General features: G+C 33.0%; 3 protein-coding genes across 3 annotated transcripts; all 3 read right to left on the bottom strand.

The window, feature by feature from the left end:
- Positions 1 to 269: 269 nt before the first annotated feature.
- LOC107945571 (probable WRKY transcription factor 12) lies at positions 270 to 3,122 on the bottom strand. Its single transcript, XM_016879627.2, has 4 exons — positions 2,542 to 3,122; positions 2,390 to 2,469; positions 1,553 to 1,714; positions 270 to 538 (listed from the first exon to the last, which is right to left on the bottom strand). The coding sequence occupies exons 1-4, from the start codon at positions 2,773 to 2,775 to the stop codon at positions 376 to 378; spliced, it is 639 nt and encodes a 212-aa protein (XP_016735116.2). The 5' UTR covers positions 2,776 to 3,122; the 3' UTR covers positions 270 to 375.
- A 6,075-nt stretch (positions 3,123 to 9,197) lies between these two features.
- LOC107945570 (uncharacterized) lies at positions 9,198 to 11,777 on the bottom strand. The gene is made up of 5 exons (XM_041106638.1): positions 11,265 to 11,777; positions 10,390 to 10,824; positions 10,182 to 10,274; positions 9,834 to 9,973; positions 9,198 to 9,746 (listed from the first exon to the last, which is right to left on the bottom strand). The coding sequence occupies exons 1-5, from the start codon at positions 11,772 to 11,774 to the stop codon at positions 9,299 to 9,301; spliced, it is 1,626 nt and encodes a 541-aa protein (XP_040962572.1). The 5' UTR covers positions 11,775 to 11,777; the 3' UTR covers positions 9,198 to 9,298.
- A 564-nt stretch (positions 11,778 to 12,341) lies between these two features.
- Positions 12,342 to 13,868, bottom strand: LOC107945569 (nucleoside diphosphate kinase B). Its single transcript, XM_016879626.2, has 4 exons — positions 13,652 to 13,868; positions 13,271 to 13,319; positions 12,795 to 13,026; positions 12,342 to 12,686 (listed from the first exon to the last, which is right to left on the bottom strand). Exons 1-4 carry the CDS (start codon positions 13,700 to 13,702, stop codon positions 12,572 to 12,574), a joined length of 447 nt encoding a protein of 148 aa, XP_016735115.1. The 5' UTR covers positions 13,703 to 13,868; the 3' UTR covers positions 12,342 to 12,571.
- Between the last annotated feature and the right edge of the window lie 12,023 nt (positions 13,869 to 25,891).

The following is a 25,891-nucleotide window of genomic DNA, read 5'->3' as shown; positions in this document are numbered from 1 at the left end:
GTGTTTACCTCACAAAAACATTTTCTACCTTAATTTCCATTAACATACATTCAGTTCTCTTCATTTGTTTACTTTAGCCATATAGATGGGTGGATACGTACGAAAGCAATATTTACAACTACGAAGTGCATTATACCATATATCGAGAATATATACATATATACACGTGAAGGAGAGATATACTATAAAATATTATAGACCAAAGGATCTACTCTTGTCTTCAAGTGGATTAATAATAAAAGACACAATGTCCATGTAAGCTACGGATGTCCTTAAATGATCACTATTTGGATAAAGCTGTCGGAAGATAATATTACAACATATACATATGGTCATTATATTTACTATTTGGGTTTTTTTGAAAACATTCCAAATTTAGAAAGATGTAAAACATTCATGCTCAGATGAATTAGAATCATCACTGGGAGTGTGGTTATGTCTACCTTCGTAAGTTGTTATCACCATTCGACAATCCTCCGACAGTCGCTCCACTCTCTTCTTCACTCTACAATTATTGTGCGTACAACGATAATAACTTCTGCCCACCAACTCAAACAAGAAACCTAATGTAAGAGATTCATAATATGGAATAGTTTCTAATGAAAGATTATATATATACACACGCAAAAGAAGAGAAGGGATTATATGAAACTGTGATTCCACGTAATTCTTATCTCTTTTTAATGGAAGAATGACAAATCAGATTTTCCCTTTTGATTTTCAGTTTTTTTCTCCTGAAAAAATTTAAATCCAACTAAAAGTGCTAAAAATCAGAAGGAAAAATCTGATTTGTTATTCTCCCATTGAAAGAGATAAGGATGACATGGAATCAAAGTTTCACACAATCCATTCTCCACAAAAGAGTCTGTAGTTATCACATTTTAATAGTGATTGCATGAATCAATTATGGGGTCATATTCTCATTTTGATGACACATTATGGGGTTAAAGTATGAAAGAAGTCTTTGTATTATAGGGATTAGATCAAACTAATTTCTCTATTATAAAACAGATCAATTTAATCCCTATATTATTAAAAAGAATCAAATAAGTCGCTAAATTATAATAAAATCTAAATTAGCCCCTTTATTATAATTTTTTTAATACAGTAAATATTAACCCTATTCTTATTTGATTCTTTTCAATAATATAGGAGATAGCTATAATAGATTTACATTCACCCATTTTTTAGCATCTGCAAATCTACTTGAAGATGCATCTAAACAGTACTGTTTAATTCTAGCCCTAGAATATCTATGATTCATTTAATTGAAGTACATACCTCTATGATAACATAAAATCATATTGCTCACTATTCTATTGCCACACTAAAAACTTGTGTAAATTTATAAGTTGTAAGATGTTTATAGGAGAACGATGCATAAACTGTCTAAACCTGCAATGGTTATTAAAGAAACCCTCCATTCATGCATTTTGGTGTATAACCAAGGTTACTTAAACTAGATTAATAAATAGGGAAGTGCAGTAAACGAAGGTTACCCCATGCTGCCATGCACAGTGACAAGGAAATTAAGAAGAAAAAAAGAAAGTACCTAGGATGAAGGCTATTTTTCACAACCTTCTGCCCATATTTTCTCCACTTATATCCATCGTCTAGCACATCAACATCGCTTCTGGTTTGGAAGCAAAACCTTGGTTCTCTAAGCTTTCTCCTTACCTTCAATTTGCTCTTTTCCGAGGCTGAGCTCCTCCACCTGCCAAGGTTCCAAACCTACTTAACATTTTTCTGTGAAAAAATCCCAGTAATGTAACTCAGGGATTTAAATTGCGGTCGCGGTCGCGTTCGCGTTTTCGGTCGCATTGCGTTTATCGCGGTTGCGGACATAACGGATGCTATTGCGGTTATTGCAGGTATCGCGATCGTGAATTTTACATTACTTATTGTGTATTGTGGGTATAGCGGGTTTCGGCAGTAGCGGTTTCGGACGGTGCCGTTACCGCTATATAACGGCCGCTATTTCGGTAACGGACCGCTATTTAAATCCCTGATGTAACTACAAAAGTAAGATCTATATGGACTGACATGCATGCGGACTCGGGTATCAATGCATATCAAGACTTTTCTCAGACCAAACACTAACTTCTCCATGCCCACTAATATATATATATGTCTCTGCTGTACGAAAAGTACTCCATTAGCAAGCTGGAGTCACCCTCTTCCATGTAAGGGCTTATTTATCTCCCATAGATTCTGGAAAAATATCTACTTTTCTCAGACCAATTAATATGCATACATGTGTATAAGGGCAGATCAGATTTCCTTGGATTCTTAGGTCTTGAAAAGAACTTATAGACAAGCGTGCATATCTATCTATGTTTTGGTGGGAATTTCTATCAGTAAGTACTTAAAGAGATAAAAGAATACAGACCATGAGTTGTTTCCATCATTAGCTTTACTAGGACAGTTGTTCTCATCGTTTACAGCTTTGGGATCTTCAGTATTTACTACCTGAAAAAAACATACAAAGATAAGCAAAACCCCCAGTTGCTTCATCATTCGCATCGTTAAAACCTAACTTACCTGGTTGTTGTTTTGCGTGGTGAAGCCCATGGCAGTGGAATTGGTGGTGGTGGTGGTGGTGGTAGTATTAAGAGGCTGAGATATTTGATGATGATGAGAAGAGTGTGCAAGAGCCAATAAACTCAAAACCTGGTTTTCTTCAAACTGTACAAACCCCATTTCGTTGATAGGTTGTGGAGTTGAGAAAGAAACTTGTAGCTCATAATTATGGACTCCTCCCCGTTCTCCTTCCATTTCTCTTTTGAAACCCCCAAACGAAATATCGAAAGCTGTCCTTCAAATCCTTCTTCTCCTTTTTCACTTTACACACATATATATATGAATAGTTGCAGCTTGGTAGGTCCTAATAGTGTTCATGGATATGTGCTCCACACATTCCACCAGAGGGGGGCGCAGTATATATATTGAGGTCAACTAGTAAACGGTGTAAGATGGAATACTTTGTCCTGCAAATTATTCCCTTCTCATCTTGTTGAGCGTGCACAATACTTCCACTGCAATTGCTCTTTCTCTCTCTCGCATGCACAGTATGATCAAATTGTTCTAAAGGAAAAAAAAAATCAAATAGTAGACTAGGAGACTCTTAAGTCTTATTTACCGGTAAATATATATATATAGTTTTTTTTAAATGATTTAATTTTGTTATTGGTAAAAGTATCATGTAAACTTAAGTATTAAGAGTTGGATTATATTTTGCTCCCTTTACTAAAAAATAGGTAAATTTGTCACTGTAAATTAAATCAAAGAGTAAATTGATCATTTTTATAAAAATTTCATCAATTTGTATTCTTAAAAACTAGCATGGCATGGCTGACAAAATAATCATACAATAACATATGGCGTGTCATGTGTACTTCATGCTAGCTTACATGAACCACTTTTTAATTGTAGAAATGGTTTGAATTTTTAATAGAAAAATCAGTTTGCTCTTTTATCTAATACGCAGTGACTAATTTATCTATGTTTTTAGTAAAAGGAGCAAAATATAATTTAACTGTATACTTTTATTAGTTTTATTTATCAAGCAGCTGCAGAATAATTATGAAATTCTTTAACTTGATGCAAAGTGTAGGAGAGATGCAGGTTGAAGGGAACATATATCATTTCTAATATTGACTATAATTTAGGCTTCTTCTTTTTTTGTACATTTTTGTCTCAAAATTAAAATGTTGTAAATCTTATAATAAATATTTTTAAAAATAAAATCATTCAATTGATCCTCAAATCCTCATTCACAATATTTATCTTTTAATCTTTATCATGGAATATTTCTAAGAAATATATAAACTGGTTTTCATATTTTAAATATATATGTAAATTCAACAAAATTATCTTTGAGGAAAGTTTATAGTTTATGAAAATTAATCTTTTCATGAATGTTTCTCGTTTAAGATTATTTATACTTTCTTTGTAACACGTAAATCATGTCATCAATAATGACTAATTAACTAGTTTTTTATATATAATCTTTTTTGAATAATTTCATTATAGATTTTGATAATATCAATTCCTTTTAACATAATGCCGTCCCTCTCCAACCTATAAATAGGAGGATATTACGCTTTAGCGCACTCAAATTCATGTCCTCCTGTATTGATAATAATGCCCATGCCAATCGAGTTAAGACTCAATTGGCTATACAAATTTGATTATTAGCCTCCAAACTTAAATCGGGAAAAATATACATTTAAGTATACTTAAACACACATCTTCCCAATTATTATAATAATAATTGTATCAATTGAGATGAAATTCGATTGACTTAATTAATTAATTTAGTGTCCACCAAGCTGAAGTTAAAAATATTAAAACAAATTAAATTAGTGATATATGGTTAATGTGCATTGATTATGTTTTCCTAATCACTCGAAGTATGATTTATTCATTTTTTCAAGCAAAGGTCATTTGCTGTTAGATATACAATAGATATTGTTTAGGTTCATAGTAATAGGGGAAAAAAGCAATACAACAAGCTTTTTTTTTTTAAGAAAGTTAAGTAGAAAAATCTACACTACTATTATTTTTTTCATGTGTGTCAAATACAGATATAACCAACACAAATATATTTAATCATTCATTTTTTGAAAAGAAGTAATATTATAGGGTTAATGAGAGGAAAAGAGAAGTGAGTCATGAAACTGTCAATAAGAGTTGATTGAGTGCGTAGTAAGACACATTGCATGTTATTGGACAGTCCATGAATGATCCTCTGCAAAAAACAGTGAAGTAACCCTTCTTGTGGAACAGTCTCTCCGTGGACCCTATCTGAGTTAACCTATAGGCAATTCACTACGCACCTATTACTGGACCATTCTAAAGAGGAGAATGTCATAACAAGACCATATAGTACAATCCTTAGAGATAACTAACCTGCAACACATTGTCACTTGACCAATTCACACAACCATACAAGATATTATACTGTCGACTATGTGACACTACACGACAAACTAGTGACCCCTCATATTAACTTGAGTGCATGAGAGACCAAGGATCCGCTTTTCTCCCTAGCAACCCCTACATAGCAATCCTAGAAAACTCTCGTACTCCTTCTCCTAATGCATACACTTCTCTCTACCATTTTTTCCTCCTAATTAATAACCCATATCACCAACAATCATAGATCTCAAAAAAAATATTATTCATGGATAGTAAAATAAATATAAAAAAAATACTTAGAATTTCAAAAAAGAAATAATAATAAAAAAGTCATGGAGGCAATGAGTGGTGGGGTACATCAAAACTTCCATCCATGTCAAAAGAAATGTCCCAAATTGCAGTTGAAAGATGGAAAACGATGGAGCCTTTCAAATCAGCTTCCAATATTACCAAAATACAAAAACAAAAAAAACATGTCCACTCGGACACCACACCACACCCCTCCTTCACCCTGCCCAAACATAAAACTATCATCACCCTTTTCCACTCACTTTCACCACTTGTTACTTCACCCACAGTCCCTTAATTTCCTTTCACTTTCTACCCTTGAAAACACCCTCTCAACTCCCTCCATAACACCAACAATCAACTACTCCATAAACAGTAGCTTCATTTTGATCTTGTCCTAAAAGTTGCAACTGCCATTTACCACTAACCCCAATCCATCTTTCTTCATTATTGTAAAAGCGTCTGATCATTTTCTTACTTCAGCATGGAATGTCTACTTAATTTTCACCCAAATTTATTCCCTTTTTTCTCGCAATATTATGAAAATAGGCATATTCCCCCCAAAAGCTAAGCAGAGATTTAATATTCTTTTCAGACTTCATTTCAGGGTTTTGGCTAAAAAAGCAAAAAGAAGAGAAAAATTAGGATACTGTGAAGTGAAATACAAGTATAAGGAATCACGGAGAATATTATATGCGGCTATTGCAGTTGGTCGGTTCAAACCATATCTTTTATGTTCCCTGTTCTTTCTCCTAGGAAGATATGGCTATTGGAACATTGTTAAAAAGAGGGTCTGCCTCTGAATTATCTTCATTTTATCCTTCCATCACCCTTCCAATTAATTTACTCATTAAATCGCGGTCCGGATCATACTTAAAATATATAAATCAAATTGTAAATGTATCTATACTTATCACATAGACAAATGTGATTTTACGTGTTAAAAAATTGACAATGACAATAAAATTAACGAGTGCTTTTTCTTTAGTACACATGTATTTACAATTTAATCAATGTATTTTAAATACGCTAGTATTTAGATTAAAATATGGAGTCAATCCCTTTACTTTGACAAAAATTGATATTTAATTCTTATACTTAAAATTTTTTAAAAAAAATCTCAATCTAATCATTAAAATTGTAAATATTTTTCATTAAAATTTATCAATTTCACATATTATTCATACTGTTCTCGTGTGAAGAGAACTTTGATAGAAAATCCAAATAAAAACTTAGATCAGACTTAACCCTAGTACACTTTAAAGGGTTTAGTTTAGAAAATGGTGTTAAAAGGTGAAAATGGAGTAAGTACAAAGGAGGCATATACCCTGTTGCTTAGTCATATCATGCTTCAGCCAGTTAGCTACTGTGAACCAATTGTACCACCATTTCGTGACTGTAAACCCTTGTTGGAGGATAATGTCGTACAATGGTGATTTCAACTTCTTTTTCCATCCAATTTAAATAGATAAAGCTATTAAAAGTGCAAAGTGGCTTAAGATCAATAGTTTATGACAAATTCAAAAGGGAATAATCTGTTAAACATTTTTGCTTAAGCAAAACTATGACTGTTGATGACGTTTTCCCACTGATTATTGCATTTTAAACTATGCTTAGAATATCAAAAAGTAAATTAATTTTTTCTGTTAAAATTTTTATTCATTTTTCCTAGTTGACTGATAGGATAACTTCACATGTATCTCATTTTAACATATAAAGACTAATTTTTAACAGTAAAAATAGATGGCGAGGATAAAGCCAAAAGCTTATCTTTATGGGATCAAAATTAATTTATAGAATTTTAAATGGGTTAGACTTTAAATGGGTTGGACTGAAAATTTTTCATTGTCGGGGGCGAAATTATATTTTTACTATATAACCAACTTATAATTTAAAAAATTCAAGGGACTAAAATAATAATTTATTATTTTTTGGGAGGGGGCAAGCCCCTTCCTAGAATGGAATTTTTAAATATTCATAGCTTCTCTCCAAACCTTAAATAGGAGAATAATACACTTCAGCACACTCGAATCCACGTCTTCTTACACTGACAAGAATACTAATATCAATCAAGTTAAGACTTAATTTGACCGAAAACAGTCATGCTTAGACAAGCAGAAGAGCAGTTTCTTACAGTGTTAAAACAACAAAAGACAAGGAAAGAAGAGTAAGTGGAAGAAAGGCAAAGGCACAAAAAGCTTACAACACACTGTGAAACCCCAACCAGAAAACAGACCATGCGAAGCCATAAACTTCAACCAAAGCCTGAAACTATATTTCTTGTTTTGCAAACAACAACTTGCAGATAGTCTCTCTCTGAATTAATCAAACAGTTGGAAATTGTTCCAAGTTTTCATTTCTAAGATAACACATGTCCAACATTACACTCTTTGATAGTAACATCAAAATTAGATAAGACTAATTGAAAAGGACTTGAGCAAGACACAATGAATTAGAGATAAAAAGGATATCTCTATGCCATTGTCGACTTTCAAAGTAAACATTTTGTCCTTGCTTACAAACTTTCACTAAAAGACAGGACAAAATCTAAATTAAATATTTTTCTGAGTCCAAATTACCATTGTGTTAAGGGTTAAATCATTTTTTGGGGTTTTGAACTTAACAATTATTCTCATATTAGGATCTGAACATTATTTGTCCAAGTTAATCTTTTAACTTCACAATTGTTTCCACACTAGGGTCTAAACTTTTTCTTTATCCAAGTTAGTTCCTGAATTTAACAATTGTTTCCACATTAGGATTTGAAATTTTTTTTGTTTCAAGTTAGTCCTTAAACTTGATAATTGTTCTCACATTGGGGCATCAACTTAGTTAGTTTTTGATATTTCATTGAAAATCCTAAAGTTTAAACTCTAATGTAAGAACAACGGTCAAGTTCGTGGGCTAACTTGGACAAAAAAATTTAAGCCCAATATTAAAGTTGTTGCCTAATTCAGATCTCCAAATAACAATTTAACCCATTTCATAATTTTAAAAGTTGTTTAAGTACAATTTTATTATTTTTGGAGATGAATATCATTGATCATCCTTGTTATATATAATAACAATTAAAACCTTGAGTATCTCTATATTTTAAGTTAAAGCAAATTTTTCAACAAAGGAGAAAAGATTGAAAAAAAAAGGCAAAGGAACCGACATGTAAATGATTTCAACATTGAAGATTCAAAAGTGTAATGAAAGGATTAGAAATTGAAGCAATAAGAGAGGAAGTAGCTAAAGGCAATATGTATGCTGAATTCCATGCAATAATCATAGCATTTCAATCAAATATTCTAAAGTCTTCCAATCATGATGGGTTGATATTTGGTGGATCCCTTTTATGTCTCCTTTTCCTTCTTTCTTCAATTTGGTTTGTTTTTATAAAATGGGTTTTGAATTTTGAACGCCCTTTGTTACTTATACAGGTAGAACTTAACAATCTTCACCTACTTTATTTTCTCTTTTAAGTGTTTGTTTAAGATTTATCGATTAAGTTTTAGTTTGATTATTACAGATATTAATGTTAATACAAGAGTATGTGGGTTCGAGTACGCTGAAACAAATTATTCTTTTATTTATGGGTTGGGGAGGAGCTATAGGTAATTTAAGCATTGTGTCAAAAAATTAATATGATCAAAACTTATAATGAGATTATTCAAAAAAAAATATTTGTTTAAGGTTTTTATTAACATTGCATGGCCCATTTTAACATTTCAATCTATTATCTAGCAATGGCCCATTAGGTAAAAAGTAAAATATATGGGGCTTATTGGGTCATGCAAGTTTCTAGCCCATTATATATATTTTTGTTCAAAACATGGACTTAGATTTTTAACATTTTTCGAGTCATTTTGAGTTTGCCTATCAATCATTGAGTTTAGGCCATTTTAGGTTACATGTTCAACTAGAATATATTTTTTAGTTTGGATAATTTTAACTGACAGGCCTGGTGCAACATTAAACATCTTAAGGAATGCGATCCATCAAGATGACAAAGCTTCTAGCATTATCTCATTTTATTCAAACATGTAGCTTGCAATACATATAAGCATTTGCTGTTGTGAAGTTAGCATTACAAAAAGTAATAAATTTACAAAGAAACTGGATGAGACCACAGTCTCTTGACCTCTGATTTCCATCTAACTTCCTTCAACTTCCCATCGATGCCGTAATCTCGCTCCATAACAAGGTTGATTCCCTCATCTGAGTACCATCCGACTCCGATAGTAAGAGTGCCATCGTTACTTACATCCACATAACTTGTAACACCGCCAGGTAGCCAAAGAACCGTAACATCCTGCATGTCTAGCACCTCTTCTTCTCTAAAGTACACTGAACTCTCCGGCAAGCTCCTCTTCTTTATGGTTTCGGTGCAAAGGTACACGTACGGGGCACCATTGCTTTCTGCAGCTACTGTCTCATCACCATATATAGGAGTGGCACTAACTTCAAACACCTTCCATGGCCCTACAAGCTCTGATGGTCGGGTTCTTTTCCGTTGAGAAAATGGCTTCAAATCAAACTCCGGATCACTCACACTACATATAATATCATGAAATAAGTTTCATCGCGAATATCATGCAAAAGAATTATCGAACATGTAAATACGGATTGAAACAGAATACCTTTCAAGTTGAATTTTTGCGGGACTCACCCACTCTTCTTCATAGGTAGCAACTCTCATTATCTGTACATCGGAACCCCCATTACCAAACTCTATCGTATGAACGATACGGAGTCTTTTGTGACAACCTTTGACCAAACACTGCACAACAGAACAAGCTTGAATGAACGTAGACACAATTCAGTTTACAGACAAATAAATATTAGATGTCTTTCAGTTAATCAGTTTACAGAACAGGCTTGAATAACGTATGCCGATTGTTGCCATTAAAATTTCATGACAGCAAAAATACTATGGTGTCAATTTGCCGTAAATGCTTAAAGAAAACAACACGCCATGCAAAACTTACTTGTTCAAATTTAAAAGTTGGAGAAAGGTAATAATTAGAGTCATCAACTTCACCAACAGGAATATCGAGCGGCCCCCTGGAATACGATCCATCCTGCGAGTTATTGGTTAGACCAACAAGTAAAAGATGCCAGTAATCAACAAAAACAATGAAAACAAGTCAAATACATCATTTTCTTAACATGAAGGTCGCTCATTTCGTTCCATACCTCAAAGAAAACGAGACCGGGTTCAATCCCCATGACATCTTCTTCCATAACATCACTAGTTGTCAAGTCAAAAGACCCAAATCTAGGCAAAACATGATTCATTGTACCATCATTGCCTTTCGGAGGTAAAGTTGGTTTCTCGACCCCGGGCTCTTCCTTGTTTCCAACTCCGACACCGACATGTTCTGGAACTTCACCGTGTGGATTCAAAGTCACCCAATTTATCTTCCTATGGATTACAGATGTCTTTCCAGAAGGGGGTAGAACCGCCTCAACACGAGTAAGCATGTAGCAGTCATATAGGTACTCATTCCTGCTCCCGACTTCAATCGGCTCCATTTCAGCAGTAATAGGTGAAAATACTGCTCCAACCCCCTTCCATATCCCACTCACACTACTAGCAAATGTGTTCCATGCTGGTTTTATTACAGGTTCCTAAAACAAGACATAAGAATCAAAGAAACAAACAACTAAATCAAATAAATCCATTTTCACTGAACATTTAGAAACCATTTCCCCCATTCTAAGAGCTATCAAATCTCAAGTTCTTCAGCAAACATGAAACTAGTATGTGTGTGTATATATATTCCTATGGAACCCAAGAAAACTACAAAAAAAAAAAAACTTTTTTTTTATTATATCAAGCAAATTGTGAACTTGAAAATTTACAAAGCAACTAAAAGAAAAGTGAAGAACTTCCATAAATGAACCTCAAAACAAGCTGAAATTTTGAAACAAAATCCAGCAGCATAACACCAAATACTGTAATTGTACCCTTTTCCAGTTAGTTTGTGGTTCAAATTAATATCCAAAAAAAAATTCATAACAAATAATCCCAAATAGACATAAATATAAAGAGCAATTAATAAAAATACCTGAGTTTGTAGAACAGTTTCAACTTCCATTAACATAGAACCAGAGACCAAAACTCGACCAATCTTGTTCTTTCTGCCTTTAACCACTTTCTTACCTTTCTTCCTCCTCCTCTGTTTTGTATTTCCTTTGTCATTCTCTTTCTCAGCTTTGGCGATGTTGTTGTCAATGCTCCAAACATTCTCTTTCTTTCCCTTTACTGTCACCTTCCCTTTCGGGTTTGTCTTGTTATGGCTCTCGTTGTCGTTGGGTCGATTCTGGCTTTGGGTTACTACAAGTCTTTCAGGAAACTTCGAAGCAAGAGACAGGGAGGAGGAGGAGAAGAATAGGTTTTGAGAATATGGTCGGTGAAAGTGGAAACCTAAATAAGAATTCTTGCAGAGGTGGAGACATGGTGATTGCATATTGTGGAGATGGAAAAATTTGTTCGCATTGATTACACAGGCTAGGAATAGCAGCAGGTAGAGTGGTAGTTTAAGGGCCTGTTGCATTAGCCCAATTCTTATATTCATCCATGTCTAGGACATTCTTTCAAAAACAAAATTTTCATAATAATAAATTTAACCCTCAATATTTATATCTTTTATCAATTTAGTCTTTATTTTTAAAAAAATACTAACTAAAATATTAATTTTTAACAGTATTAGTGCAGCAATCAACTATTTATTTTACGTATCATATCAATAAAACATTTAAAAAACCATAAAAATATTAAAAATTAACATAAAGTACACTTAAATTACCATGTTTAAAAATTTATCTTTAAAAATTTCACTTTCATTTAACTCTTTAAAAGCTAAATTTATCATTTTGCATTCTTCAAGTCTTGTTTTACCATTCATGATCCTTGTGTTCCAAGTGCCATACCATGCCCAATAAAATTGTTAGGCCACCAGGAAGCTTCCTTTCTATCTCAAAGTTTTATTAACTCTTGTTTTTTGTGTAGCCTTTTCAATCTATATAGCTTTATAGTTTATACAAAAGTGAGCCAGAAGTTAAAACCCTTTAACATATACATATATGTGTATATATAATGATAGCAATTGAATGGCATTGTAAAAGCAAAGAAAACATATATATGTCAAACACTCAAATAGCTTTGATTATTCAAACACTGTTCACCTCAACTGTGGCATTGTAATGGGAGCTTTCAACACAACTCCAACTTAACCTATACACCCAAAATGCTACAAAGCTTTCACCACTTTAAACTATAATAGTAATATAAATATCAAAAGACTGGCAACAACAACAACAACAAACAACCAGGACAGAGCCATGACGGCCAATAGCTTCGACCAAATGATCTCTACTCGTAGATCCAAGGGTGAAGGCTGCTCTGCCAGTTAACAGGGCATTCAGGGAACCAAAGGGCGATTTCCTTCCTTGCACTCTCGACGGAATCACTCCCATGGATCACATTCCTGCAGAAACCAATCCATTTCAACACATGGAAAAGTGTTAGCTCAAGTGTCAATAACATGCAAGTATCCTAACAATTGAAAGTAAAGAAAGGGAGACACCAAATATACCTCCCAATGTCAATTGCAAAGTCACCACGGATTGTTCCCGGAGCAGATTCAGCTGGGTTTGTGGCTCCGATAATCTTGCGACCTGTGGTAACAACATTCTTACCTTCCCAAATCATAGCAACGACCGGACCGGAGATAATGTACTCTACGAGCCCATTAAAGAAGGGTTTTGCAGACAGGTCAGCATAGTGCTTCTCGGCAAAAGATCGATCCACACTGATGAGCTTCAACCCTAAATTAGGCACATCCAATGTCAGATAAGCTGCATACCACTCAAAACTGTATACCTAAAAGGTACCTAAAATCAATTTCAAAAATCCAAAGAAACCAACACTTGATAATATAAAACACGGGAAAAAGCAGAGGAATTTAGGTAAAAATATCATGGAGGTACGAGACAGATTTCTCTTTTATCTAAGATACAGGAACTAATTTGCTATTTTTTTAAGTAAAGGGGGCAAAATGATAGATCTTACCTTTCAAATTGAAGCCTTTCTTCTCAAATCTGCCGATGATTTCACCAACCTGAAAAGAAATACATGAACCTCAATAAACACCCAAAAAAGATATCATTTTTAACCCAAAATCGAACATGCAAAAGAATCAAAATAAGACTAAGATAATACTTTGTAAGTGAAGCTAAGTTGAAAACTAAAAACAGCATGTTGCTTTTGTTTACTAGATCTACTAAATCTTAACTAAAGCAACTGAAAACCGAAAATCAGTTAATTGTCCTTAAAAGTGAAACACGACCCAAAGGTTGTTTTTTTTAATTTTCTTTTTGGTAGCAGTGAAGTTAGAATCAAAGAATCAAAGGGGGGTGGGGGGGAAGAGAAAGAGTGAAGTAGAAGCAATACCAGGCCTCTTTGGACCCCATCAGGCTTGATCATGATGAATGTTTGCTCCATCTTCTCTTCTTTTCTAGTCTGTCTGCTCTGCTCTGTCTCGGCGCTTGTCCAAATAAGAGAACAAATGTCCTTATATACTATATACAATACACCACTGCCCCAACCCAAACCCTAGTTTCAAGAGGATGTACGTACGGTTCGTCAACCCTTAAATAATCTTGAGTGTAATTATAATTATGATAATTGAATTATAAATACATGAAATTTTTAATTTAATTTAATTTTATATATTCTAAAAAGTAAATACATATAATATTAAATTAATATGATTTTTGTATATACAATATATCAAAATAAAATGGTGATAATTCAATAATATTATTACTGTGTTATAAAAATTGAATTAAACCAAAATTTTATACATAAATTTACAGAGATTCAATATTATACATCGGATCATAATTTATATATATATATTGCTCTTACTTGTATTAAATGGTTTGTGGGTGAAAATTAAAAATTGGCTGTGATAAGCATGATTTTTCTAGGAAAAAAAAGCAAATGTTTTTATTTTAATTTAAAAAAAATAAAAAAAATTTATAAATATTTTATAGTCATATATAACCGTAACAGTTTTATTGTTTGTCCAAATTTTACATATTATAAAGAGATTGTTATACACCTATAACAACATACTATTATAGGGAAATAATCGTTGTAAGCTTATCATAGAATTTATATCGTGAACTTTCATCAAACAAAGAAAGTGAAATTATGTTGAAAAAAAGTGAGAATCAAAGAAAAAAACGTTACAAGACGTATAAAACGTGCATGCATTATTATTTTTATACATTTTTTATTTTACGTTAATTATAAAGTTCCTAAATCTAATAAGTTTAATGAATCAATGAGTTATAAAATTAATTTAATTAATTTATCACGAGTTACTAAATTCAACTAATCAACTTATAAGTTTATAATGTTCCAAATTGATAGTAAAATATTTGATTAGGGAACTTAATAATTTATTGGATTGATATATTTAATTCTATTCATTTAATAAATTTTTTCACATGAAATTTTATCATTTTATTGAAATAATATTTTAATTAAAATAAATTTCATTTAATTTTATCATTTAATAAATGATAAATATAGGCATGCTTACATAAAATCGTTATAATTTTATTTTAAAAAATTAGATCATATGTTATTACAGAAAATTAATTTAATAAATAATATATTTCATAACTATAAATATTATTATTACAAGTGAAAATCTGTTATAATTATTAAAATAAAACATAAAAAAAGTAGATTCTTAAAAAAAAAAAAAACTAAACGATTATAGTGGTTGCTATAATGTAGAAGACTGATTATATTTATATTCTTTGATTTTTTCATCAAGCATATATATATATATATATTACATGACACTCCTCTTTGAAGGTATCGCTTGAAATGATTTATATTGCAAATATGCCAACTTTGAATAAAAATAATGTAATTGAATTAACAAGATTTGCCACTACATAAATATATTTCTTTTTTTATAAGCTAACAGACCCTATTCTATTTTGTAGGAGATATAAGGTTAAGTAGCACGGCATATTTTTATCTCTTCATTTATAATTTACTTAACAAAATTTATATGTTCGGATCATATCTGTTTTTCTAACACAATACTTTAAATTACCTGTAATCCCACTCGAACTTATAAATAAGAGAATAATACGTTTCAATGCACTCAAAACTATATTTTACATTGACAACAATACTCCTATCAATTAAACTACTTTAAAATATTTTCATGAAAATCTAAATCATGAAAACACTTTCGGTTGAGTTTCGCACTTTACCTAACTATAGAATCTAATGAATAAAAAGATACAATGACAAGCCAATTACCAGTTCTAAAAAGGGGCATCAAATTAGGATGTTGAAAACTTTTATGGATGATGTTAACGGGCAGGTAGGTAATTGGGTGCTGATATAATCAAACTTGGAGGGATTTCATTCCTGTACCAATATTTATATAGTCCGAGGAATATGTGGGGTAATTAAAAAAAAAAACATTTTGAAAGTTCCTATATTAAGAGTCAGATTGTATTTTACTCCCTTTACTAAAAAATAAGCAAGTAGTCTCTATACTAATCCTTTCGAATAAAATTTCATTCATTTCTACTCTTAAAAATTGGTGTGACTGATAGATTAACCAAACAATTATACGTAACATGCCACTTGTACTTCACTCTAACATATAGGGGCCAGTTTTTAATAGTAGAAATGGATGGTTTTTATTAGAAAAATTAGTTTACTTTTTGATTTAACGAACAGTGACTAATTTGTCATTTTTTTAATAAAAGAGGTAAAATGCAATTGACTTTTAGTACAAAAGCCTTCATAGTACTTTTACCTATTTTGAACAATAAAAGCTTTCATAACAGGCATGAATTTCACAAATTACCAACTCACCGTAAACACTCATACAACCACATTTAACTTAAAACATTTACCAGAGACACCTCTTTAATCATATTTTAACATAATTATTATTAAATATAATTTAATAACTTTCTTAATATAATTCTTAATAATATTTAATAATAATTTTAATATAATATTAGTATTAGGAATATTTCAATGCCTAATATATTTGCTTCTATCTAGCCTCTCACCTATGGTATGATAATCCTCTAATTTATTTTAATAGTCAATTTTAATAGAAGGTAGATTTTTTATATTTTATTTTATCCTTTAAAATAACATGATAACAATAATTAATTATAAGGTATACTCTTTAATAAATTAATTATTCATAGCAATCTTTTGGTGAAATAAAAACCTTCAAATTTACATAAAAATTACTAAATTTTAGTAACATTAGTTCTTTTCATATGTGAAATAAAAAAAAATTAAAACTCATAGTCCTTTGTTATTCAAAAACCATAGTCCTTGATTTTATGTTATTCAAAAATTCATAGTTCTTTATGTTATTCAAAAACATGAAGAAAACTCGACATAAATACAGAAGGAGCTGAGATCCATAATCCCTTTGTCTCAAAAGCCATTCCTCATTTTTTGTTATTCAAAAACTCATAGTTCTTTATGTTATTCTCATATAAGAAATAGCAAATTCTCTCCATAGCATTGGCTTCTCTTAAAAGTCAAACTCATATCCGATCTTGACAACACAAAGGATAAATAATTAACGACATGTAGAAGAAAAAAGAAATCCAAATTCAAGTGGAACAATACTCTCAATTTACATAATCTGAAATATACATAAAAGAAGGATAGATGTGTTTTGCAAGGAACATCAATGTGATTATAGATACATGTTTTACCATTTCCTTGGTAACGGAAAACAGATCAAATTTGAGAGTCTGTTAACATCAAAAGTCCATTAATATCAAAGTTCATTTTCAAATATAATAGCCCAAATACAAAAAAAAACCCTAAAAACTCAATAGCCCAAAACCTAAACAAAAAGAAAACCCTAATCCCCTAAGACTTCACCAGCCGCCGCCGCTCCTTTCCACGTCAGCAAGCACGTCGCCCAAGGTCTGCCCCTGCCATCATTTCACCAAAATGGCAAAGGCACAGCTCTCCATCATCGTTGACCACCACTACCACCTGCAAAAGGAAAAAAAAACAGAAGCAAAAACAAAAAAGCAAAAAAATGATAAAATATTCTAATCAATTTGGTTGTAAAAGCCATAACAAACACACATATTTTTTTCAACAAGCAATCGAATAGAAAAAAAAAAGAAGAAGAAATCTAGAATACAAAAAAAAAGAACAAAGTTCAAAAGAAAAAGGTAGCCTTTTTTATTTGTCTTTATTTCGAAGCAAAAATAAAAAAGAAACAAGCAAATATTTTTTTTACCTATTAAACGCCGTCGCAAGTCCCTTTCCCCTAACTCCAAAAGCCTTGGAACCTTTAGGGTTCCGTCGAAAGCCTCATCGAAAAAGAGAGAAACCGAAAGGTTTCTTTTTCTTCAGTCGAACATCAGTTAATTTTTTGGGGATTTAAACCCCAAATCTACATTTCACTCGAAAAGGGGATCAAAAGTGGCTATTTTGGGGAACTCCAGCCACTGAAAGTGGTGGTCTCCGTCGCCAATGACCGGTGGCCACGGTAGAGACCCACCATCCCATGCCGGACATAGGGGTGGCTTGAGAGAAAAAATAGAATGAAAGAATTTTTTTTTAAACAAGTTTGAAATGATTTTTTAAAATAAATTTTACTTTATATAGGCTCCCAAAACGACACCGTTTTGGACTTGGCTTCAAAAGTCCCAAAGCGACATCGTTTTGATCTTGACCCGACGACCTGATCCAAATCCTCTAGGATCCACATGTTTTCATGGGAAGGGTCTTGGACTTTGTAGGCAAAAGATGATCATTTTGGTAAATATAACCTTTTTATTAAAATGATTAAATTTCGAGGTGACCCGATCATACCAAATAAAAAGGATCAGTGGCGACTCCATTCTCGATTTAAAATAAAATTCGATTTCCATTAAGGTTTCGACAACTTGGCGACTCCACTAATGACAAAATAAGAGAGTTGATTACTTTTTGGTCTTTTTGTCGAAAATTGATTATTTGGTTTAAATTGGCGATCCCTTCATTGCATTTCATCCTTCATGTTTTGTCTTTGTTATCTTAGGTCACATAGCGATCTAATATATCTATTTTATTGGTTCGAGAGTTTCTCTTTGTATGTTTTCACGTATATTGCATTGCATAATCATTCCATTTTACCCTTTTTTAAGTGGGAGTGGGAAACTATTCCTTGGTGAGGTCTTCACCTCCGTATAGGATAGTGGATCGCTTTCGGGATACATCCGTACCTATGTTTTCGTGAGGTTTTCATCTCCGTACAGACATAGGGAAATGTGTTCCCCTGAACTGAACTCTGTTTGTATGAGCCTATAATGGGTGAGGATCGAAGAATCTTCCAGTTCAGGTACCTTTACTTTAGAACCAAACCGCATGTAGTAAACCCTAAGAGCCTACCTTAAGGAGAACCATATCAGACCTTTAGCGGTTACCCGAATAGATTACAAAGAAGAAACATATTTAATTGTTATTCTTTGCTCTAATTTGTATTCCAGCTTTATACAAAGTGTACTAACTTGTTTTGTTTTGGTTGTGGTTGTATTGTATTTTCATTTTAGAGGAAAAGTGTTGATTCGTGTTCAATTGCTAAATAGAGAACTTGTCATGGAAAATGGGTTTTTTGATAAAGTGGAAAAATAATGTGACTGTACGAATATGGTCAGAGATAAGGACCATGATCTAAGTGAACCTTTGGCCCAAGTATGAGAAGTGACTGACCATTTGCAAACCCTAGCCATTCAAGCTGACATTCTGAGCTTGAAATATGAATCAGATTCGGATTGGGGCCGAGAATTAGCTTTGCTTCTTGGGAAGGTTAAGGTTTTGAGTGTTAAGGCGATGCCATATATGTATCCGCTTTATGTAAAGAAACTCATTTTCTATTAAAGTTGTTCTAATGGAATTGAACTAGAATCAATGCCTTTTTGCATGCATCTTTTCCATTTATTAACATTACATGTCATTGCATGCAATAAGTTTCATAAAATCCAAAAGTGCGTTTAGTTCAGAACTCTAGTACAAAGCCTGATGGATAACAAAAAAGTTGGAATTCTTTGAAGAAATTGAGGGTTTGGAAGGGAAAGATGTTTGTGCTTCTGAAGAGGGAACTAAAAAAAAATCTATCAAGAATTTATCCCCATATCCCCAGAAGTGTTCTGAACAACTGGACTGTAGAGGAGACCCTTATAGTTTTTAGGACCATTTTAGAGTAATATTCATAACATACCTATTGCTCTAAGCTTGGGAACAATAGGGATCCTTTTGTGAAAAAGACACATGTCTATTATCTTTATTTCAATGAAAACAATGCATTTTTATGTCTCATTTGGTTAACACTTTACTATCTCCTTCATTCATACTCATACCACACAACTAATCATTCTTAAATTCATTTGTTCCTTAGGTCTCCTTTTATTCCTATAATAGGTCTCCGAATATCAATGACATAAGCGACGCTGCTGTTAACTCGGAGTCTCTTTTTGAGTAGGATATGTGTCTAGATAAATGTAACACCCCTAACCCATATCTGTGCCGGAACAGGGTTACAGAGCATTACCAAAGTTTACAGATCATATAATAGACATTTCATATCATTTAGCACTCATATTAGAAACTAATCAAAATCAATCATATTATCCCTTATGTGAGCCCTCGAGGCCCATAATACACTTTAGAAACAAATCAGGACTAAATCGGGTTCTCAGAAAATTTTTTGGAAAACATTCAATTTTCTCAAAGGTGCAGGAGACACATGTCCATGTGGCCAGGCCATATGTCTCACACGGTCAAGAGACACGCCAGTCTTTCAGGCCGTGTGGACATTCAAAACAGGGACACACGGTCGTGTCCCAGCCTGTGTCCAAACTTATGAGCTCTCTGACTTGGGTCACACTGCCAAGCCATACACCCGTGTGCTAGGCCGTGTGAGCATTCTGTTTTGCTCTAATTTAAAAATACAAGGGACACACGACCGTGTCACCTGGCCGTGTGTCACATACGGCTGAGACACACGCTTGTGTCTCTGCCCATGTGAATGAAAATAAGCTATTTTCAAGCCACATTTCTCACCCAATTTGTTATCAACCTAATCCAACATTTTTACACAATAACAAGACTTAGCAAGGCATTTAAATCAAGCCAAAACCAAGTCTTATACATGATATATTACCTCATCTATCCAAGAATTCATACTCACCAAATTGACCAAATACACATCTATGCATATTTGTACCAAATATACTATCTCAAACCAAACATCAATATGCCTATATGATTTCCATCATTCAACCATTTCAAACACAGACCAAGCATAGTAAGGCCATTTATAAACACATCAAAAATATCCAATACAAGTCACTCAAATGGCTAATTTCAACAAGATAAGTACATGCCACCAATGTCCAAGTTAACCTATACATGCCATTATAACCAAAATTAATTTACCATATATACCGAAATAAGCCGATGGATAGTGTGATGTGGCTCCGACCAGCTTCCAACCTTAACGAGCTTTCAAGTTACTATAAAACAGGGGAAATAAAATAGAGTAAGCATTTAATGCTTAGTAAGTTCGTATAACATGGAATAACTTACCATTTATTCACATTTAAGGTAACTAAATTAAACATGCTCATACCAATTTGGCCAAATGCCTAAACACATATCCTCATCAACCATGTTAGTCATGTAATTCATATAATAACTCATAATCACAAATGTACATAGTCATCAGGCAAGTTTCATACACATGTATTTTTTATCTCATATTCCAACATATCATGTGACACCATTTTCATGTATTTTAGGCATATACGGTAATATTTCATTTCGTAGTCATATTATTTCATATTAGAATTTTACCCGTTGAACCATTTAAAATAACAATGGATACACGGGTAGTACACAAAAAGTGTACAAATCTGTAATCCGTCAATTCATATTCAGGAATGCTCATACGAGCATGTAAACGGGAAGCTCTTTCGTGCTATATAACGGGAAGCTCATAAGAGTCGTAATTAGGAAGCTCATACAATCCAATATCGGGAAGTTTCGGAGAGCCATTAATCGAGAAGTTCGTGAGAGCCAATTATCGAAAAGCTCCAGAGAGCCAAATTATCAGGAAGCTCATACGAGCCATAAACGAGAAGCTTAAGAGAGCCATTAATCTAGAAGCTCGTGAGAGCCATATAATGGGATGCTCATAAGAGCTAAACAACGGGACGCTCTTATGAGTCGTGGTGTGTCCGCAACACATGCAGAACCACAACCAATCAGTAACCCTTAATGACAATGTCATTTGTATCCATCGAATTTATTAGGTTCAAATGGGACTGTAACACCCCAAACCCAGCCTAGACGTTATGGCCGTATCTGGCAATGTCACATGATAGTGTTTTTGAAACCTCGTTGTTACGTTGAAAACATTCCATGTTACTATCTTTAGTAAACCTTTGTTAGAACTTAGGAAGTTGTCTTTATTCATTTAAAACATTTGTTTTGAAACATCCCTCGTTGCGGAAGCTTTAATAAAATAGTATAAGTGATCATGCATTTAGAAACTACTTTAACTTTTTGAAAACCGAATTTCCTATGACCAGCAGGTATAAATCCATAAAGTAAAATAAATAAATAAATACCCAAAATTTAAAACCAAAGTCCCAGAGGGTCCTTGAATTACAACCCAAATAATCAATAATAATTAAATCATAAAACATAAATTGAAAACCATGAAGTCTAAAATTTTTTGTGGTCACTGCTGAGTCCTCCGTCGCACCGATCCGTCTACGTCTGGGGATTACTTGTTCACATTAAAAAAAAAGGGTGAATTTACGTAAACTCAATGTGTAATCCCGCAAAAACAAACAAACAATCAGTATTCATAGTGCACAGTTGAACAGTATTGAGCCTAATCCCTTTTCAGTATCAGTGACAATTTGGGCCTTAGCCCATCTCAGTAAAGTGTCAAAAATGCAGTAGGGCCTTAGCCCATCACAGTATCAGTAGCAGTAACAGTTATACAGTAGCAAAATCCTACCCATCCAGCCTTTACACACCATCTCCGTCTAACCCTACACTCCATGTGGGGATATAATCAACTCACTCATCCCTACACTCCAAGTAGTACCGAATACGGCACAAAATAGTAGTTTTCAGCTGAGCTGCTAGTAAATTAGGCTTAAAGTCTTTCAGTACACTTCCTCCGAATAACATCCCCCCAACCTAATGCAATGCAACATACAATAGATGATATGCTATTATGGAATTTTAGTACATATATTCGGTTCAGATATTAACATGCTTAGTATAGATATCATTCAGTCAATTTCACATATTTAGGAGTTTAAGTAGCGCTTATCGACCTTACAGTAGGTTCACAGTCGACTTGGGCGACCAGTGCAACCTTAGAAAAATTCTAGTAAAACTAGGCCCACACGCCCGTGTGTGCCCGTGTGGCCCACTCAACCCAAATTGGCCTTGGCCATGTGATCTATTTTTAATGTAACCTATGCTAGCTAAATATTCATATATGTTTTTACTATTTACTTATATGTTCATTCAAAGTTGTCTACTTGAGTCATTGTCCCTAAATTATTTATATCTTGAGCTACAGAATTCCAAATTAGGATCCGTTTAATGTTTTCGAAACTAGACTCAAATACCTTTCTACTATAAAATTTTCAAATTTTATAGTTTATCAAATAAGTACAGTAAAATCTTCAAATCTATCCCGATTCTGCTATTTGGCAGCTTCAACCTTTCCTTACTAAAAATTATATATCTCTTAGTACGGAATTCAGATGATGTTTCCGTTTGTTTCTTTTGAAAATAGACTTGTTAAGGATTTAAACATATAAATTTAAGCCCTTAATTTTTTTTTACAATTTTCGATGATTTTTCCAAAGTCAAAACAGGGGAAACCGAACCCATTCTGACATTGTCTCACAAAATTCATTATATCCCATAACTTACAATTTCATTGCTTACACTATTTCTTCCATGAAAAACTAGACTCAACAAACTTTAATTTCATATTTTATTCAACCTCTAACTCAATTTCCACTATTTCTGATGATTTTTCAAATTTAGACTACTGCTACTATCCAAAACTATTTTAGTGCAGAATGTTGATTTCTAAGTTTATAACACCCATAGTTCCTTTCTCTACAATTTTTCGTATCATTTTCTCTTATTTCTCTTATTTCTCGACAACAAGCAATTTTGGCTCTTCGCCAAATCCCATTTTCTACATTTCGGGTACACACCTAGTATCATGCGTAAGCACTCCTAAGCCTCCAGAACCTAAAAATCGACCAACAAATCTCTAGATTAATCACTTAATTCATTTTTAATCAACCAATTTTGGAAGGAACTAGGCTAAAAACCTAACAAAACCCTTACCTCGCTTGAGTAACCACGACTTCGCACAATCACAGCGTCGATTTAAAACTACCAGTCCCTTGATTAACTCCTAAACACCAAAAAGGAATCCCCCTTTCAGAGATTAACCAAGAACGATTAACAATAGACAAAACCATTACTTACCGAACACACATAACCAATGATGAACAACCAAATCAATTGGAAAATAAAGAAAGAAACGGAAGGGGAAAATAATGGAAATTTCGGCAGCAACTAGGGGAAAGAATCGGCAGAGGAGGGAAAAAAGAAGAAGAAAATATTAGAAAAAGTTTGGGTAATTGGAGAGAAAACCGAAACTCTACTTTTTTTCTGCAACAAAAAGCTAATCAAATTATTTTCTGATAATCTTTCCCCCATTATCTTCTAAAATCACTCCCTATTAACCCACGAAAACAGAACTACTCAGAATTTTGCCCCAACACAACTCTTAGCCGAAATTGGAGCAAAACTACTGTCTCCACGCCATCACAAAGAATTGAACACAGGACCTCATTCACACCAACACTCCACTTATCCACCAAACCAGCAAGCCCATTCTGTTAATTATTTGCCAACTTTTACTTAAGAGCCTACTGATCAAAGATAGGACTTGTTCATAAAAATACCAAAATTTGTTCAAGTCCTAGCTTAAACTTGGGACCTCTCACACACCCAGAACACTTAACCACTGAAGTACATACATAGTTGTGTCACACCTTCACAAGAACAAAAATAAAAATTCTGGGGTGTTATAGGGACTTAGTACTTGTCGGATATGTGTGATCAATAATATACATAGAAATTTATACAAATCACACACACAACAATTTTCAATTCAAAACATACAAATATACAACTTAGTTACACGAACTTACCTCAACAAGTGTTCGTGGATTGTAAGCTACTAATCCAATACTTTTTCTTTTCCTTTATCCAATTCCATACTAGGTATATCCGGATCTATACGAATGAATTTAGTTCAATTTAATACAATTCACATTCAATTTAGTCCAATACACATCTTTAGAAAATTACTATTTTTTCCCTATACTTTTAATTAATTACGATTTTGTCCCTAGGCTCAGAAAATAAAATTCATACAATTTAATCCTTATTTCAAGCCTAGCCGATTTTCATGTATAATAATAGCAGCGTATGTATTTCGTAAAATTTAGAATTTTTTCATGAATTTTCCATCTTTTCAATTTAGTCACTAAATCATAATTTCATCAAAAATCACTTTGCAAAAGTTGTTTATCTATCAATAACCTTTCATTTTCTACCATAAAACTTCATAATTCAACTATACTCATTAATGGCAAAACCCTAACACTTTAATAGTTTTACAAATTAATCCCCGAGATAGCTAGATTAGACTATTACAATATTAGAAACATAAAAATCATTAAAATCTAGATAAGAATACATACCTAATTAAGCCAAATAAGTTTGCTAGAACTCAACTTCCATGACTAGGGTTTCGATGTTCCAATTTAACCCTTTTCTTTATTATATTTTCTAATGATGAATAATCATCCTTATCTACTAACTCCACTAATTGGTCTATTTGCCATATAAAGACCTCCAATTTTGAATTCCACTGAAAACGAGTTGTTACAGCTCTCCCCCCTTAAGGAATTTTTGTCCTCGAAAATATTACCAGTAAAAAGGTTCGGATATTGCTTTCTCATAGTTTTCTTAGGTTCCCAAGTAGCTTATTCTATTCTGTTTTGTTTCCGGAGAACTTTTACTAAAACTACCTTTTTATTTCTCAGTTCTTTCACTTCACGTGCTAGAATTCTGATCGGTTCCTCACTGTATGTCATGTCGAGCTGAATCTCGACATCTGTTGGAGAGATACCATGTAAAGGATCTGACCGATACCGTCATAACATAGATAAATGAAAAATATTGTGAATTTTGTCAAGCTCTGGAGGTAGAGCTAATCGGTATGCAACAGGTCCAATTCTCTCAGTAATTTCATACGGCCCAATAAATTATAGACTCAGTTTTTTTTCTGGTTGAACCGAAGAACTTTTTTCCAAGGTGAAACTTTCAAAAATACTTTGTCACCAACTTAAAATTCTATCTCTTTACGTTTAAGATCCGCATAGGATTTCTGACGATCAAAAGCTATTTTTAAGTTGTCTTGGATCACTTTCAGTTTTTCTTCAGTCTCACGGATCAAATCAACTCCATGTATCTTTTTCTCGCTGAGCTCAG

This window comes from Gossypium hirsutum, chromosome D12, assembly GCF_007990345.1.
Source record: "Gossypium hirsutum isolate 1008001.06 chromosome D12, Gossypium_hirsutum_v2.1, whole genome shotgun sequence".
In the NCBI taxonomy this organism is placed as follows: domain Eukaryota; kingdom Viridiplantae; phylum Streptophyta; class Magnoliopsida; order Malvales; family Malvaceae; genus Gossypium; species Gossypium hirsutum.
The sequence above is the reverse complement of the archived record's forward strand: the minus strand, read 5'-3'. Positions and strand labels throughout refer to the sequence as shown.

Excerpts from the sequence above, each read along its gene's own strand:
- LOC107945571 (XM_016879627.2), bottom strand. The coding sequence starts at position 2,775 with ATGGAAGGAGAACGGGGAGGAGTCCATAATTATGAGCTACAAGTTTCT. Across the intron at positions 2,470-2,541 it reads CCACGCAAAACAACAACCAG|GTAGTAAATACTGAAGATCC; the intron begins GTAAGTTAGGTT and ends TGTTTTTTTCAG. Across the intron at positions 1,715-2,389 it reads AATGATGGAAACAACTCATG|GTGGAGGAGCTCAGCCTCGG; the intron begins GTCTGTATTCTT and ends GAACCTTGGCAG.
- LOC107945569 (XM_016879626.2), bottom strand. The coding sequence starts at position 13,702 with ATGGAGCAAACATTCATCATGATCAAGCCTGATGGGGTCCAAAGAGGC. Across the intron at positions 13,320-13,651 it reads ATGGGGTCCAAAGAGGCCTG|GTTGGTGAAATCATCGGCAG; the intron begins GTATTGCTTCTA and ends ATTTCTTTTCAG. Across the intron at positions 13,027-13,270 it reads GAAAGGCTTCAATTTGAAAG|GGTTGAAGCTCATCAGTGTG; the intron begins GTAAGATCTATC and ends TGCCTAATTTAG.
- LOC107945570 (XM_041106638.1), bottom strand. The coding sequence starts at position 11,774 with ATGAATATAAGAATTGGGCTAATGCAACAGGCCCTTAAACTACCACTC. Across the intron at positions 10,825-11,264 it reads AAACTGTTCTACAAACTCAG|GAACCTGTAATAAAACCAGC; the intron begins GTATTTTTATTA and ends GTCTTGTTTTAG. Across the intron at positions 10,275-10,389 it reads CCGGTCTCGTTTTCTTTGAG|GATGGATCGTATTCCAGGGG; the intron begins GTATGGAACGAA and ends AATAACTCGCAG.